We start from the raw sequence: 17,669 nt of genomic DNA on the forward strand, positions 1-17,669 counted from the left end.
TGACCTTTACCTGCACTATTGAGAGTAGAGACACACAGTGCTGCAGGATAAACCTTTTCGTTGACAGTGATCACGTTTCAAAGTGTCGATGAGTTCTCTTAAGAAATGAGGGCTAGAAAGATGACTATCTATGCTAACAGGATAATTGCGGTTCATTTCACCTTTGGTCTTATTTTCATAATTGTGTTTATACTTATGTCAAAGTCTTAATAACAATTACACCCACCCAATACATTTGCTGGGATTTGGGGACATAGCAACATCGCTGACACTAAAATCTGATGGGGCAAAAAACATGTGCAGTCAGACAAGTTGTGAACAAGCCAACAGTTTAGCCAGATTATCTAAATCACTTTATCTGCAGGTCAAAAAGGGAAAAAAGAGCACACACAAAATGTCCTTGTGTGTGTTTATGTGTGTGTGTGTTTGTGTGTGGGTGTGTGTGTGTGTGGGTGTGTCACCTAATTGAGCCTAATATCTACAATCTGCACTCCCGGGCCTCCTGACCTCAGATGGGCCCCACGTTGTGTTCACTGTTACCCCTTGTTCACCAACGCTCAACAGTTTAGTTCTAGGCTGGTGTGAGTCCCAGTTCAAAGTTGTTTCAACTTGCACGGCTGGTCACTAGCAGTGCAGTCAAGACAGAGAAAGACAAAGAGAGAAAGAGAGAGAGAGAGAGAGAAATAGAGAGAGAGAGTGCTTTATTTTATAGTTTTTGGTTTTTAATTTAGGAATTATGACTGACTTTGTGAGGCTGACTATATGTTTGACCATTTTTGCGATGCGACGTATTTGGCGCCTACTTCACCACCCAAATCTGCGTGTTCACCCAGTTCTTATACATCTAAACTGAAAGCTGAGCCGAGCTGAGGTGAGGTGAGAAAACCCCATGTCTACTGCACGGTCAATTGACTTGGTTCTATATCTGTCTCTGGTGCTGGGCAGGTATGGAGGGCATTTAAAAAAACATATTGTTATTTTTTTATTCCTTTTTCACTAAAATAGCTGTATGTGGCATCTGGAATAAATGCTGATCAAATAATAAAAAGTGAACCAGACATTTCTCCCAAACCATCATGGCTATAGCACCAACTGCAAGGTCCCTGAGGGGTCAAATCAAAGTTCACTGTGGGTCCAGTTGTGTGAGCGGTGTCAGATGACCAAACAACCAGCTCTCAGTCTCTGTGACCTTTCCCTATACAAGGTATTTGGGGCCGAGATGGAGGATGTCCTGCTTCAACCCATCGATTAAACAGACGCTCAAACAGAAGCCTGACCCATGACCGCGTGATGGACGGCGCTCTGACTAATGGAAAACAGATTCATGTTGCGTTGGGGTGAGGGTGAGTATGTGTGTGTGTGTGTGTGTGTTTTTTTTTAATCCTCTCGCTCATCTGTGACTCATAGGCCCTGCTTGGAACAAATGCGCTGCATAGCTGTCAGGTCTACAAGTGTTGTCTAAATAACCCACTCTGCAATTTTACCTTTATATTTATTTATCCTCCCTGTCATGTTCACTTGAGGTCGCTGCACAAAGAGCCCTGATGTGGTTATCTTAAAGCCCCTTTTACACAGAGATTGCAGCATATTGACGGAACAACATCACTCCAATATGCCGGCTTTGCTTGCTTCTGTGTTATTTACACAGAACCAAGCAACGCCGGCCTGCTGGCGCATCAGAAGCCCCTTTTACACAGCGTTCCGGAATGAAAGAGGTGCTTGTAAACAGCGCCAGGTGTGACGTAAACATTTAGCGCCGCGCCAGTCAGTTGCTTTACAACAACAACACTGGCCGGTGAATTGAGAGCAGAAGAGCTGGAGCTTGCAGTAAAAGGGCCGTATTTTACTGTCCCCACGATGTGCCGGTTGATCTCGCTACGCGCTGAGTCCAACATCACTGGGACTGTTAACCAAACCGACAAAAATCACTCCGCTGCTCACTGCTTCACCTCTGTGTGTGTGTGTGTGTGTGTGTGTGTGTGTGTGTGTGTGTGTGTGTGTGTGTGTGTGTGTGTGTGTGTGTGTTGTGTGACAGGTTGGCTGTGAGCGAGTCTCTTTGTGAGGGCAGAGATCTGCCAATCAGACATACACATACACACAGTGTGAAGTCACGTTACTGTAGACAGAAATAAAGTATGGATATACGCTCAGACTTAGGATAATAATAGCGGCGGCGATCCGGTCGCAGCCTAGCTTAGCCTAGCTTTCCCATTGTACAACTTCCCCCGGGCAGAAATAGACTCATACACTCTGCAAAACGAAGCATGGGGGTTTGGATTGAGCAGCAGACTTTATGACCAGCTAGATTATACGCTGTTCCTTTTATTTGGTGATTTTTACGGGACATCAGGCCGCCGTGGTTAATGTTAAACACACGTCCTTCAACTGCTAACATGGTCGCATGTTTAGAACGTAGGCTATGGAACGTCAAACGCCCCCCTGTTCCGCATCAACAAGCTGGCCGCATTTAAACAGAGAGGCGGAACTGATTGTGTCGGGAATCTTACTACCCCCCGAGGTAGTAAAATTCCCAGAACAATCTCTCGCACCTTTCTTCCCTCGTTCCGCAACGGTCGCATTTATACAGCAGGGCAGAGGGCCGAAATTCCGGCATATTCCCGGCTTTCACTGGCTGTGTAAAAGGGGCTTTAGTCACACCTTTGAGACAATTGTCCTGTTAAAGCCAGCACACTGCTACTGTTTATTCTCAATCAGCGAATTTGACTTAATCACACTGCAGTGAATGCCACTCTCCCATGTATCTGGACCCTTTTTTTCTGGAGAAAGGCAATATCAGACTCAGCAGTCAGTCACAGCGTGGCACTGCCAAACCCCATCAGCAGTCATGTGGATTGCATTAGAATTGGTTGGACTCGGGGGCACGGCTGGAGGCCAGACGCTGCTTATCATATCATTGGACAGAGAGATGGTTCAGGAAAAGTACCCGGAGTGATGAGATGGATTATGCAGACTCCCTGCCGAGAGCGGGGCTTGCTGCTTTGTAAAAAATAAATAGAGAAGCTTTTCGTGACCCCTTTAAAAGAGAAAATCTCTTTCCTGATTGTAGAGCAGACAGACAGTCACAACTATGAGAATTGATAAGGGATGGGTTGTGAATTGCTCAGCCGTGACTTTGCAAGGCGAGCCGTTCTAAAAAGATACATAACACAGAGGTTATAATTTGCAATTCATTTATTTGCATCACATCACTCCGACATTTAAAAAATAAAAAATAAAAGACACACGGGATAGAGAAGGAGAATACAGATTAGTGACTGACAGAGATACAAAATGTAAAACAAAAAAAGAAAGAAAAGTTGGAGGTGTACACTAATGCATTTAAAATCCACAATGTATCTCTTATTTCATAAGCACAAACATAATGACCTGTTTAATTAAACAGAAAAGCATTCACATTAAGCTGACTTCCACAAGAAGCATAGACGAGCCTATAGCTCTCGCTCGGCTCACTAATATATTACACATAAGTGCAATATATGACTTCCTTTTGCACATACATCACAGACACAAGGCTTCAGAAAAACAAAAAGTGTATTAGTTTACAGTTACATTCAAACAGAGGCACTTTAACGCTCTCTAACTCTGTATGCACAGGGCTATTGAGGAGATTAGGAGTGTATTGAGGACCACAACAAAGAGGGGCGAATAAAATAAGGCCGGCTGATGGTGGTGGTGATAGGATCCATAGGGTGGAAGGCAAGACTCCTGCAGTGCTCGCTTTCACAGATGCAGATTTAATGGGAGACAGGGACACAAAGCCAAAGGTCCTCGCTCACATGCAACCTTTCACCTCAGACAAGAGGATTTTCAAACGAGTTCCCGTGCCAATTGAAGAATTAAGACACAGGAAATACATTTGTTTTTCATCCGTCACAAACAACATCCAACCTGATCCTACCACTTTTCACAGTGTCGGATCAGTTGAAAAAAAATGACAAAATGAACCAAAATGTTTGGGGTGTTAAGACAGTCGCTCTTATTGTTGATTAACTTGAAGACCTAAAAAAATAAACTGACCCCGAAACAGCCAGGGGAACTATAACAGGCAGGTGAGAAGGTGGCACTTCGCAATGCAACCTGAACTTGCAGCTGCCGCATATAAATAGGCCGGTGTTGTCAGACAGCGAGAACACAACAGAGAGGTGGCTAACGCCTCTCTCCTCACGGACACTTTCTGTTTCTCCCTTGCCTACATTATAAAGGCTGCAGTTGGTAGCAAGGCACACCATGCAAATTCACAACATTTACATGAAGGCCTGTCCCTTTTTTCACTGCGGCTGTTATGCTGACTGATTCAACTTGATCGGTTTTGGTTCCTTTCATGCCTCAAATCACTGCCCTTTCCTCTCAAGTTGCTCTCCAGTGATGAATACACATGAAAGATTACACACATTTTGACTTTGATATGTTTTTTTTTTCAGTTGCCCCAGGAACAATGGAACATTTGACAATAATGTAAACAACACAGCCCCCAGAATCCTCTCTGCTGTGGCCATAGATGTTAGTTCTCAATGCTCACGGTGTTTTCCTCAAACAATTTGGCATTCCAAAGCAAGACTTGCCAAATACTTAACAGGTAAGGATGCCAAGCCGCCTCGGATGAGCGCTGTGACATCAAGGTAAAGTAATGCAGTTCAATAAATAAAGAGTTTTGTTCACAACCCACAGGGTTAATTGTTTGTTAATAGTTAATAGTTTTTTTGGTCTATCTTTGGTTCAGATGAAGCAGAAGAACTTCTTCCAGCTGCACCTGGAGAAAGCTTTGGTGCGCCTATCAGAAAACCTCCTCTTCTTGGTCTTGCAGGTTTTGTTCTTAATGGCGGCAAAGATGGCAGCGTCAAACGCCTCCTTCAAGTTCTTTTGCGTGAGCGAAGAACACTCAATGAAGTCCGTGGCCCTGATCTTTTCTGCCATGCTCCGTGCCCGGGAGCTCAGAACGGGCTTGACATTGGACTGGTCCAGGTTTATGAGGACGTTCACATCAAGCAAGAGGTCTGATTGAGTCCCCACCAAAACAATGGGCGAGGAAGGGTTGGAGGCCCGAATCTCTGAGACCCACTTCTTGGTGATGTTGTGAAACGAGGTGGGGTTGACCATGCTGAAGCACAGGAGGAAGACGTCCGTTTGGGCATAGGACAGAGCCCGGAATTCATCAAACTCATCCTGAATAGAAAAGAAGAAGAGACAGAAAGGTGAGTGTCAATCAAACTACTGTACGCATTACCAAAGAATGAGACTGACTCACTAGTGTCATTAATTGTCATCAATTGAACATTCAGGGTGACGTCTTGTTACTGAGTCACATATCATATGAGGCAAGGATGTTTGACATGAGTTTGCGATCTCATTCTTCATCTCTCATTACATTAAAATAGTGACTATGTATATTCACTTGTTGTTAAAGGTTTTATGTAAAAGTTTGGCAGCCCAAACTAAATACTAAAAATAAACCTGTTTTAATTTCTTATTTAAAAAAACAAAAATATCTAACAGTTTTTACCTGTCCAGCAGTGTCCAGGAGCTGAACTTTGACCGGAGATCCTTCTACTTGGACCTGACCTGTAACACAAATTAGTAAAACAAACGATTTAGTTAACTTGATTTCAGACATAAGCTATTTAAAAGTATGAAAAACATTTCAGACATAAAAAGAATCACACACTCACATGCATGACCACATTAAAGTGCTCATTGTTTACCAAGTTCATCCAAATGATATTCTTTCATTAAACACTAAAATCCTTTAAGAATAACATTTTCCTATTCTTGTTGTCCAATATAGCCTTGAACATGTAAGGAATGGCATTTCATTTCTTAAAAGCATTTCAATCACTTTAATTTTCTTAAAAGCTCCCAATTTAAATAGGAAATAAAACGTGACTTGCTAAAAGTTAAAAGGTAAAGTTAAATTTAAGTTATGTGCGTCTGTGTGATCACTCACCGCAGAAGACATCAAAGCCGGTCTGTCTGTACTCCGTCGGGTATCCGTTGGTGGTGTAGCTGACGATCATGCTGGTCTTCCCCACGGCTCCGTCACCGACCAGCATGCAGCTGATGACGCCGGGCTCTAGCTCATCCTCCCGGGTCAGCCCGCAAGCGGAGGGGACTCGGGACTCGTGGTAGAAGTAATCCATGTTAGGTGGCATGTCGAGGTTAGGCGCATATAAATGAATGTAAACTGCTGCTCCTCCTCTCTGATCTCCGTGAGACAAGGTAGGCTACTGATCGAGTTGATACTGAGTCAGTGTTCAGTGGGTCTAGTCTCTCACATAATAGCCTACTGCCAGGCTGCCCGTTCAGTTTTCACTGACAGGAGACATGCGTAGGGCGGGACCACGCTTCTTTTTAGGGGGCAAGCTTGATCAGACAGGTTGTGATGATTTGCATAGACATGAGATAGACCCTCCCACCGAGAAACAAGGAAAGAGGCCTCCACCTGGATTGTAGGCTAGATTAAAATACATAATTTTGTAATTGTTTTGTGTGTAAGTGAAGGCTTATTTGTACTCTTACACTTCATTTTAATCTTGAATTTTTTCTTTCTTTTTTTGTTACTCGGACACATTGTAGGCCTAAGCTTCTATAATAGGCTACCACCATGTTTACGCTGTTAGAAAATGAAGCATAAAAACGATAGATCAGGAAAATAATAAGGGAAATAAAATGCTTTGATAAACGTGACCTTTACATTTAATGGTGAAAATTAAATAACTCAATAGTGACAGTCAAACACAGAGGCACAAGCTTTTTTTCATTTTTTTGGCACTTCTATGCTTTATTGATAGTGTAGAGACAGAGTTGAAATGGGGCAGAGAGGGGAGTGACACGCAGAGAACGACCGCGGGCTGGAATCGAACCCGGGTCCGCTGCTGGCCGAGGCCCATGGGGGGGGGAGGGGGACGCCCCACCAACTGAGCTAAGGGCGCCCCCCCAAGGTTTCTTTTTAATAACATTTTCATAAAAACCTCTCACTCTGTTTGGTCCTGCTGCGCCCCCCAGTGCCGAAGATGAGCACTGCACCAAATGTCATCACATGATTCTGCAAGTCACCTGATCTCCCGGGTCCACGAGAGGCACCTATTTGGAGACGCATGGGGAAAGTGGAGTTCCACCGGAAGTGGATTTCATTGGTCAGAATTGTAACCTATTTGTTTTCTTCTTTTTGTTTTACTGCCGGAGTTCACCTAGCGGTGAATAATAATACACGGTTTCCACCGGTTATGATGCTAGTACACAGTAAAATACGTCAGTTTGTTAAGGGTCCCAAGTGGCCAGGACGGTGGTAAAAAGTACATGTTGAGGTAGAAGATGAATGAAGCAACGAAGCTTTGTGTACATCTTCTGAAATCCGTCTGTTTAATTCACAATCATCACGAGTAGGTCAATCACATACAAATATCAACTCTTATAAATGAAACACAAAAAGTGCCACCACATTAAAATAAATAACTCATTTTAAAAAGTGCAAACACATCAAAACACACAACTCATTTTAAAAAGTGCAAACACATCAAAATACATTTTTTTATAAGAGTTTATATTTTTATGTGATGTGTGGGCATTTTTTGTGTCTTTCAGTGACCCCCACATTATTATTTAGTGTGTGTGTGTGTGTGTGTGTGTGTGTGTGTGTGTGTGTGTGTGTGTGTGTGTGTGTGTGTGTGTGTGTGTGTGTGTGTGTGTGTGTGTGTGTGTGTGTGTGTGTGTGTGTGTGTGTGTTGGAGAGGAAGGTGGGCCGTGAGCATGTGCCTTTTGGAGTCGTCCTCTAGCAGAGTCCAATGGCATCTGTAGACCAAACATGCAACATGTTATTGCGTCATCATGTTTAATATAGGCTACAAAGGTTTACCACTTGAAGAAATGATCCAGGTTGGATTCAGAATGACACAGTACCAAACTAAACATACTGCATGAGCAATAAAGATACATGATGTACCTAGCACTGACCACTTTGCTGCTTGAAAGCCTCCTTTTTCGTTTGGTCCTGAAGACAGGTGGTGTGTTGCCTCTGAGGGTTGCTTTTCCCTCCTCAGTAAAATGGGCAAACTTCCTCCCATACCTGCATTTAAAACACCAGAACATTACATTTATTACCAAGCCCTTCCCCAAATTCCTCTTGGTAATACATACATAAATACATACATATTATGTTTTTAGAACAGCAGCATACCCTTCCAGCTCAAGGTTTTCAACCAGGACAACACACCACCACCGTCTCAGCAAAGACATGTCATGCTAAAGTAAGATTGCAGTTACTCAAAATGCAATAATTTCCTTATAATATATTATTTGATTTTATATTCATTAAAAATGACATGAGTTAATACTTACGATGCTGAAGTCAAAAGTAGCCTCTGTGGCAAAATACCAGGCATACTGTAATAAGAGACACATGTAAGACATATAACATGAGAGCTTTCTCATTACAGAGAAAGTTGTCACACAATGAATGTGAAATGGTGATGCCAAAAGAAAGTTATATGACACTTCCTATGCACACTTGAATTTCAGTAACTTTTAATGTGCGAACTCTTAGACAGACATGAAAACGGTGAGGGTTCAACACCCATTTTATGATATACCTTAAAATCAGTTTTAATAGGAGAAATTATAGAATTTTCTTCATATGAGAAGAAAATAAGTAACAAAAGCAATGTGCAAAGCATACTGTCAATACAGAAAAGTAATACAATAATCCATGTTCTCTTTTACAGTGCTAGTGTGCCTTATGGCATAGTGTTGTTGAGAATGTAGGTTTAGCAACTCACCATGACCATGAAAACCCCACAGTCAACACCAAAATGTTGTTGAGGTAGGTCCTGTTACAAGGAAAGACATGCATATGGATAATTTTAGTCAATATGTTGTTCCTATATGCTCTTATTCTTAACTATGATTACCTCAATGTCGAACAAAAAAAGATTGCTCATGTTAAAAAAATAAATACAACAACATCAAGTCAGAGTTCATTTCAGGGAAAAACTTTAGGCTGCAAACATACCTTTGAAGCGTGGAAGAAATAGTTTCTGAAAAAGAAAGTAGCATTTTCGTGAATGCTGCATTAATGCTATACATAGTTATTTTATCTGAAACAATAGCTCAAACATTAGGCTAACGTTTGTGTAACTAATGTTAAGGTTGCTTGTGACCATAGTACTGCCTATCTGTCTAACAAACAATTAGGCCTATTTCTATTACAGTCCTATCTGTCTAACAAACAATTAGGCCTATTTCTATTACAGTCCTATCTGTCTAACAAACAATTAGGCCTATTTATATTACAGTCCTATCTGTCTAACAAACAATTAGGCCTATTTCTAGTATAGTCCTATCTGTCTAACAAACAATTAGGCCTATTTCTAGTATTTCTAGCCATTCTCAATACTTTTATTTTAACAGTTGACAATTAGGCATATCTGTGTAACAAATATATAATTATCCTGACTTCCAAAAGCTGCTTGTCTTTTCCAGCCATTCTGATATGTCATTTATAGCTGTCAATCATTGAATGAAGCTGTTAAACGTACCTGCACTTATAGCTGTCAAATTTTGAAATCGTCTTCTAAACCAATGAAATCGAGAGTTCATGGTTTTCGACCAATGAAATGACGTTCGGGGAGGGACAACGCTTTTGACCAATGAACGAATGAACTGAGTTTGGGGCGTACAATTCTGACCAATGGAATTAGTTTGGGGCGTGGCCCCATCTTGCTTCCGGTGTAGTGGAGGTCCGTTTTCTCCATGCGTCTCCAAATAGGTACTCTTGGGGTCCACCCTGTATTGTGTAGTGTTGATACTAATAGCTACCTGTCATGATAGCACGAATGATTGAAAATGTAATATGTTGCTATCTTTAAAGCAGCGTGAGACATATTCGGCGTATTGATTCTCAATTTAGACGCATGCGCAGAGAGGAAAGGGCGCTCGTGAGCTTAACAGTGGGATCTTGATAGCTAGCTAGCTGTTTAGCCATGTCGTTTTAGGATTTTTTTTTGTTCCCCATTGTATTTTATCTGTTGCAAAACAATTCACAAGGAGTGAAATAAGGCACATTCAACCATGGCTTCAATTCTCGACGAGTATGAGGACCTGCAAAACACCAGGCAAAGTGCGCAGCAACACAGCAGCCGCCTGTCAACAGCCAACATCGGGATAACTCATTCAGGTAGGTCGCCCTCTTCCTCCTTTGGAGATGCTCCATCTGAAATAGTGCTATTACGTTATTATTACTTTCAGCTATGCGAAAGCACATGCTTATATGGCAGTTATTTTCTAGACTCTGGGCTTTCAATGACATTATTTTCATTTACTTTGTTCCCTATTACGTCAGGCTTTGTGAACGTGAGGCTCGAGGAGGAGAAGCCCATATTCAACAAGCAGAGGATCGATTTCACACCGCCAGAGAAGATAAACCATCTATCAGTCTGCAACAATCAGCTGTGCATGAGTCTGGGAAAGGACACCCTGCTGAGGCAAATAGCACTTATGCACTTCAAGACCCTTGCTAATGGTCACTAGTGTTGGCTAGTTTGTTTGTTTGTTTGTGTGTCTTTGATTGGATATTTCGAGTTAATGGCTGTTCTTCACTGTGATTAGTACTCATCTGTCTTGAGCTGTTGCTGTATATTGGAGACACTGATGTTTAATTTTCTGTTTGTGCAGGATTGACTTGGCCAAGCCAGACCAGCCTAATCAGATTGAGTTAGGAAGGAAAGATGAAAGTAAAGTGCACAGACTGTTCCTGGACCCCACAGGTGAGATAAAAGAGCACAATGCTTCCTGAGATTTTCCTTTGAATACATCGGCCATATTCATTGACTAGAGTTCCCTTTGAGTCCCATTCCCTTCTATCATAGTTACCTGCAGATTTGCTTCATGCATTTCAAATATATCTCAATTGTGAACACTGCATTATCATTTTACATAGCACAATTTTTTTTCTCTTTAGTCCCTACTTACATTTCATACAGAACATTTATCGGGTGTTCTTTGGAAATTTCTGAGATTCAACTAGGAACTTTCCCTGCCTATTAATAAAGGTGGAGTCAGCGATTCTGCAGAGTGCTTGTTGTGAAATTACTTTTTGTCAAAATGAGTGAATATCTCCTCATGATCCGCTAGCTGTCCGTACTGTATGCGCTGAAAAAAGAATCCAGTGATAATACACAGCCACATAGTACGGACAGCAGGTAGTGGATCGCGAGGAGATATCCACAGATTTTGACAACAAGCATTCTTCAGAATTGCTGACTGGACCTTTAAGACATTTTTTTTATGAGAAAAGTAAACTTTTCTCTGTGAGACTGTAGCAACACCTGAAAGCCCTCAAAGTAGCCTGATACAACAACAATATCATCTTTAAGATTACTGTTGCAGTGTTGTGATTCTGACCTATTAACAGCAGCAGCTATGTCCTCCTCCATATTTCCCCCATTGCAGGCTCCCATCTACTGATCAGCCTGAGCACCAGTGAGTGTCTGTACCTTAACAGGAACACGCAGAAGGTGCGCAGCCTGTCCCGCTTTAGAGGCCACCTCATCGAGAGCGTTGGCTGGAACAAGCTGCTGGGCAACGAGACCAACACAGGGCCCATCCTGGTCGGCACCAGCCAAGGCATCATCTTTGAGGCAGAGATCTCAGCAACTGAGGGCAGCTTGTTCAACACCAATCCAGATCAATACTTCAGACAGGTCACTACCAACTAGAACAATATCCTAAGCCCCTTTCACACATGAACTGTGTGACTTGTAAATTAGCCAGAGTTTACCCAGGAGAGCTGTATGTGTCAACACAAATGTCCAGTTTTATTCAATCATCCTCGACTTTAAGTGGAATTTTTCCAGGGTGGCCCTTAGTCCTTAATCCAAGTCACAAATGGGGGATGGGCGTATAGATATCGCGTGACTGCCATGTGACAAGAAAAATACAAATGTCAGAGGCTGAAGGAGAATCACTTTTAAGAAAAAGGCTGAAATAGTCGCACAAGTCCCGGCACACACTAGATATTTTATTTATTTCTCTTGGTATGGTACCAAACGATTACAATAACGTTTTCTTTGCCCAAACCAGGTTCACTCCCTAGAGGAGGATGGAAAGCCTGCACCAGTCTGCTGCATTGAGGTGGAGCGGGCCCTGGAGAACAAGTACTTCATCATCGCCACCACACGCAAACGCCTGTTTCAGTTTGTGGGGAAGGTGGCTGAGGGCACGGAGCAGCAAGGCTTCAGCTCCATCTTCACCCAGAACCAGGACCTGCTGCCCAGTTTCCAGGAGTTCCCAGCCAACATGGGCTACAGTGAGATCACCTTCTACACCTCCAAGCTTCGCACCTCCCCTAAGGCGTTCGCCTGGATGATGGGTAACGGAGTTCTTTATGGTCAGCTGGACTACGTCCGGCCTGATTCCCTTCTGAGTGACGTGCAGGTAAATGTCTGTGTTTGTGAGAATGTTCGTCTTTCATTAAAGCCTCGGTTCCACTGAGCTGTTCGGTGGGGTTCGGTACGCTTTTATTAGCGTAGCCACTGTCAAAAATTGGAAAGAGTCCCGAAATAAGCGAGCCGCACCTATTTTTGGGACCCTTTCGTTGGGTTACCAAGCCGTCCCAAAAAGGGTTGAGCTACTACACACTGCCGTCCATAGATTGGTCGATAGAATCGTTTTGGTCTGAGAGATGAACCGCCACGGCAAACGTGAATAGTCTTGTGTGTCGGCGTGCAGCTCTTTGTCTATTGTGTGGCGTTTTTTCCTCTTCATTATATTTATCAGCAGGCTACACTGTTTCCCGCTGTTAGGATGACACGATAGTTACGTTGCTTAAAAACAGCCAGCGCCGTTCAATGGCTGTTTATCCCATAGACTGTTTATACTTTGACTGTCCGGCATAAACCCGCCTTCCAAGTAAAGGTGCTGTCGGCAGTGGAAACGCAGCCCGTATCTGTGCTGACCAGAACCGTGCCGACCCGCTCAGTGGAAACAGGGCATAAGTTTTTATATTACATTCTTATATTTTCACATTCACCTTTGTTCTCCTTAAGCTTTATGTTTCACATAAATTCTCCATATTTCCTCTCCTCGCAATAAAACAGGTATGGGAATACACCCCGGACGTTGACCTCAGCGTCAACAAGCCCATCTCCATTGTGCTGACACAGTTCCATTTCCTGCTGCTGCTCCATGACCGAGTCAAGGCCATCTGCACTCTGAATGGACAGGTGGTCTATGAGGACGTGTTCCCAGATAAATTTGGCACCCTTAAGAAGATGATCAAGGACCCAGTCGGTGGGTTGGTGTGGATCTACACTGAGCGGGCAGTTTTCCGGTACCACGTCCAGCGCGAGGCCCGCGACGTCTGGCAGATGTACATGAGCATGAATAAATTTGACCTGGCCAAGGAGTACTGCCGCGACCGCCCCGAGTGCATGGACATGGTGCTGGCCAAGGAGGCGGAGCACTGCTTTCAGAACAAGCGATACATCGAGAGCGCAAAGTGCTACGCGCTGACGCAGAACTACTTTGAAGAGATAGCGCTGAAGTTCATCGAAGCCAAGCAGGAGGAAGCCCTGAAGGAGTTCCTGCTGAAGAAACTGAATAACTTGAAGCAGAGCGAGAGGACGCAGATCACCTTGCTGGTCACCTGGCTCGCTGAGCTCTACCTGAACCGGCTGGGCCAGCTGGAGAGTGAAGGCAACAGCGTCATCTTCCAGGAGACGCGCGAGGAGTTTCGCCACTTTCTCAGCAACTCCAAGCACAAGGAGTGTCTGTACAACAACCGCAGCACCATCTACGACCTGCTGGCCAGCCACGGCAACGTGGACGACATGGTTTACTTCTCGGTGGTCATGCAGGACTACGAGAGGGTGATATCCCACTACTGCCAGCATGACGACTACAGCGCCGCACTGGACGTCCTCTCCAAGCACTGCGACGAAAAGCTCTTTTACAAGTTCTCGCCCGTCCTCATGCAGCACATTCCTAAGAAAGTGGTGGACGCGTGGATTCAGATGGGCAAGCGGCTGGACCCCAAGAAGCTCATCCCGGCCCTGATGAACTACAGCCAGATGGGCAGCACCCAGCAGATCAGCGAAACCATCCGCTACATGGAGTTCTGTGTGTATGAACTGAACGTGACAGAGGAGGCCATCCATAACTACCTGCTGTCGCTCTACGCCAAGTACAAACAGGACTCTCTGCTGTGGTATCTGGAGCAGGCGGGTACGCACGCCTCAGAGATCCACTATGACCTGAAGTACGCCCTCAGGCTGTGTGCAGAACATGGCTACCTCCGGGCCTGTGTTCTGGTTTATAGGATTATGGAACTGTATGAGGAGGCAGTGGATCTCGCTCTACAAGTACGTGATTTACATTTATATAACTACTAGTATTCAGTCATTAAAAATATATTAATCTGTATTTTATCACGCATGAATAATTATCGAGATTTTCTTCAATTCTATTTTTTGACAAATGCCACTACATGCAATGTGTTTGTTGCCAATAGGTAGATGTAGACTTGGCAAAGTCGTGTGCAGACCTGCCTGAAGATGACGAGGAGCTGAGGAAGAAGCTGTGGCTGAAGATCGCCCGGCATGTGGTTCAGGAGGAGAAAGACGTGAAGAAAGCTATGAACTGTCTGTCCAGCTGCAACCTGCTCAAGATCGAAGACATCCTGCCCTTCTTCCCAGACTTTGTCACCATTGACCATTTTAAGGTCGGTCACAAAATATTGCCTTTCTTACTTTTGATATAAATTAAAAAATGCACACAATCAATTAAATGATACATTCAAACTCCAAAATGTAATTGACTGTGGAAGTTAATCTGGGGGCCATTTACAATACATTGTTGATACCATGCATTAAAGGTGGAGTCAGCAATTCAGGAGAACACTTAATGCACAGCCTAGGCTCTGTAAACGGACATGTTTCTAGCTACGGTGGGCCCCCTTTGTTTACATACCCTTTGCGTACATACCAGTTAACAGAGCCTAGACTTTTCAGCGCACACATAGTACGGACAGGTAGTGGTAGTGGATGAGGAGATATTCAGTGATTTTGACAAAAAGTGTTTTTGTCAACAAGGGTTATCCAGAATCCCTGACTGCACCTTTTTAATTTCCATTTCAGCCATTAAGAAATTGTGGATGAAGAGAATTCTCAGCGTATGGTTGAAATACAAACAGAAAATACAGCATGTTGCTTGGAATGAATGCTCTTAATCATCTGTTCATTCTGGTTCTTCAGGAGGCCATTTGCGGCTCCCTCGAGGAGTACAACCAGCACATCGAGGAGCTGAAGCAGGAAATGGAGGAGGCCACAGAGAGCGCTAAACGCATCAGGGAAGACATCCAGGAAATGAGGAACAAATATGGTGTGGTGGATTCCCAAGAAAAGTGTGCTGCATGTGACTTCCCGTTACTCAACAGGCCATTCTATCTGTTCCTGTGTGGGCACATGTTCCACTATGACTGCCTGTTCCAGGTAAATCTGTCAATAATGATGCACCACTATATCATTTTTTTCTTCTTCTTTAACCCATTCTTGACGGCTGCTGCGCGATGCCACATTGCCTCTCCTGCCTGATGCTGCATCGTGCAGCATTGTTACTTTATCTAATTTTCATGGCATGCGCAGCATAGAATGCACTGTCATTGGTTAAAATACACATGAGGTGGGTTTTGTTGATTTTTTAAGACCACGTGACCACCCAAAAGTTGTGTGGTTTGCCGAAAATCACATTAATCAAAAAATAAAAAAATAAAAAAAAATAAGCCGGCTGTGTCAGCGATAGTGTATTACAGAACAGTTAGTGGCGTTTGGTGCGCAGAATCAAGGTCCACTATAGGCTACTGACGAAAATCACACTAAATATTTTATATTATATCATCTAATTTTGACGATTTTTAGAAAAATGTGTTGGTGTGTATGCGCTAAGGGAGCATGTTTAAATAAAACCTGTGAACCTTAACTTTTAAATGTATTTTATTTCATGTTTCTATGTGCTACACAAGCTTAGATATTAAGGTTTTGGTAGACTTGACAATTCGTACTATTTTTTCAGAAAACCCTCAGGCATTAAGGACATGCATCCTAGATTGCCATAGTCATCAATGGGTTAAAAGGTGGGATCATTGATTTTGGAGAATGCTTGTTGTCAAAATCAGTAAATATCTCCTCACTAGCCGCTACCTGTCCGTAATGTGCACAGAAAAAGAAAGGTAGCAGATCGTGAGGAGATATTCACTGATTTTGACAAAAAGTGATTTTGACATCAAGCCTTCTTCTGAATCACAATATATTGGAAATGTCATATTAAAAATTGTAATCTTTGAATCTCGTAATCCCTTAATGAAATATACCTCAAATTATATATTTGATAAAGATGCCTTAACAGATGTTGTGTGGTAGTAATTCCTGTGTGTCTTACTACCTTCTAGGAGGTGACCCCTCATCTATCGGCCTATAAGCAAAGTCGTCTGGAGGAGCTGCAAAAAAAGCTGTCCGCGACCACGCAATCCTCCAAGTCTCGCCACCGCTCGCTGACCAAGGAGGAAGGAGACACGGCCAGCCTGGGCAAGGGCAATGCAGGCACAAGCCGCGAGCAAATAAAATCAGATATTGATGACGTAATTGCGTCTGAGTGTGTGTACTGCGGCGAACTGATCATCAAGTCCATCGACAAGCCTTTCATTGATCCGCAGAAATTTGAGGAGGAAAAATCCAGCTGGCTGTGAATGGCTCTTCTCTTACAAAAGACATAACAGCCCACCATCTATACATCTACAAAACTGCACCGCCCGTAAGACTCACGCATTCGATGAATACTGTCATTCACCGGAGTGCCTGATGGTAGTGTGTGCCTACTGCTGAAAACTGTTTCCGGCTTTGGTTTGTTCTACACAGAATAAACATATTTTTTGGCAGTCATTGAAGCTGATATAAAGACCTTTGTATGGGAGCATGCAGTAATAGGTGAACATTGTGAGCAATCACACAAGATGAAGAGGGAATGTAAGATATTGCCAGGCTGCACAGTGCATACAATGTGCCTGATCCTCCGATTATAATAATAGAAAAGGATTCCAAAGCTAGAATCAGATATAACTGCACTATTCATCTATTAACTGCATTGGGACATGCACTTGTCTATTGTAAACATAACATGCACTCAGGCAATATCTGTGATATGTTAGCTCAGTTAATCCACTCTGCTTTTCATCTGACAGTTAATTGTGGGGCAGATTGACAAATGTAATTTCAAATATTCACTTTTTTGCGATTCAGTTGTGTCACATTAAAGCTTGTCAGTACTGATGGAGTGATCATTCTCATTGTTTAAAGTGCAACAAATATTTGACAAATGTTTTATACTATCACCTGTACTGAGATTAAAAAACAACAACAACATAGTCTTCATCACAGGAGGGATACTACAGTCACTGTGCAAAAAGGAGCATTTAAAAGGAGTTCGGCAAGACACCGAAATAAATGTCACTTATGGTTTTGGCTATAAACTATTGTTATGAAAATATGTGTTTATGCCACTGTGACATCAAGCATTATTGTTGGGATACATTACATACCAGCCCCATGATGAAAATTGTGTTTGTACCATACAAGCAAATACAATTATAAATGATCAGCAAATGTTCA

General features: G+C 43.0%; 2 protein-coding genes across 2 annotated transcripts; one reads left to right on the forward strand and one right to left on the reverse strand.

The window, feature by feature from the left end:
• Positions 1-3,185: 3,185 nt before the first annotated feature.
• Positions 3,186-6,317, reverse strand: rhov (ras homolog family member V). The gene is made up of 3 exons (XM_080047930.1): positions 5,963-6,317; positions 5,522-5,580; positions 3,186-5,184 (listed from the first exon to the last, which is right to left on the reverse strand). The coding sequence occupies exons 1-3, from the start codon at positions 6,165-6,167 to the stop codon at positions 4,738-4,740; spliced, it is 711 nt and encodes a 236-aa protein (XP_079904056.1). The 5' UTR covers positions 6,168-6,317; the 3' UTR covers positions 3,186-4,737.
• A 3,484-nt stretch (positions 6,318-9,801) lies between these two features.
• vps18 (VPS18 core subunit of CORVET and HOPS complexes) lies at positions 9,802-17,331 on the forward strand. Its single transcript, XM_080047805.1, has 9 exons — positions 9,802-10,186; positions 10,352-10,493; positions 10,684-10,775; positions 11,461-11,711; positions 12,091-12,444; positions 13,107-14,369; positions 14,519-14,728; positions 15,261-15,497; positions 16,454-17,331. Exons 1-9 carry the CDS (start codon positions 10,081-10,083, stop codon positions 16,748-16,750), a joined length of 2,952 nt encoding a protein of 983 aa, XP_079903931.1. The 5' UTR covers positions 9,802-10,080; the 3' UTR covers positions 16,751-17,331.
• Positions 17,332-17,669: the final 338 nt, after the last annotated feature.

This window comes from Ammodytes marinus (genome assembly GCF_949987685.1).
Source record: "Ammodytes marinus genome assembly, chromosome: 19".
Classification (NCBI taxonomy): Eukaryota; Metazoa; Chordata; class Actinopteri; order Uranoscopiformes; family Ammodytidae; genus Ammodytes; species Ammodytes marinus.

Coding starts and splice junctions, on each gene's coding strand:
- rhov (XM_080047930.1), bottom strand. CDS start 6,167: ATGCCACCTAACATGGATTACTTCTACCACGAGTCCCGAGTCCCCTCC. Junction 5,581..5,962: donor CGGCTTTGATGTCTTCTGCG/GTGAGTGATCAC, acceptor TTTGTGTTACAG/GTCAGGTCCAAGTAGAAGGA. Junction 5,185..5,521: donor TCCTGGACACTGCTGGACAG/GTAAAAACTGTT, acceptor TTTTCTATTCAG/GATGAGTTTGATGAATTCCG.
- vps18 (XM_080047805.1), top strand. CDS start 10,081: ATGGCTTCAATTCTCGACGAGTATGAGGACCTGCAAAACACCAGGCAA. Junction 10,187..10,351: donor CATCGGGATAACTCATTCAG/GTAGGTCGCCCT, acceptor CTATTACGTCAG/GCTTTGTGAACGTGAGGCTC. Junction 15,498..16,453: donor ACTATGACTGCCTGTTCCAG/GTAAATCTGTCA, acceptor ACTACCTTCTAG/GAGGTGACCCCTCATCTATC.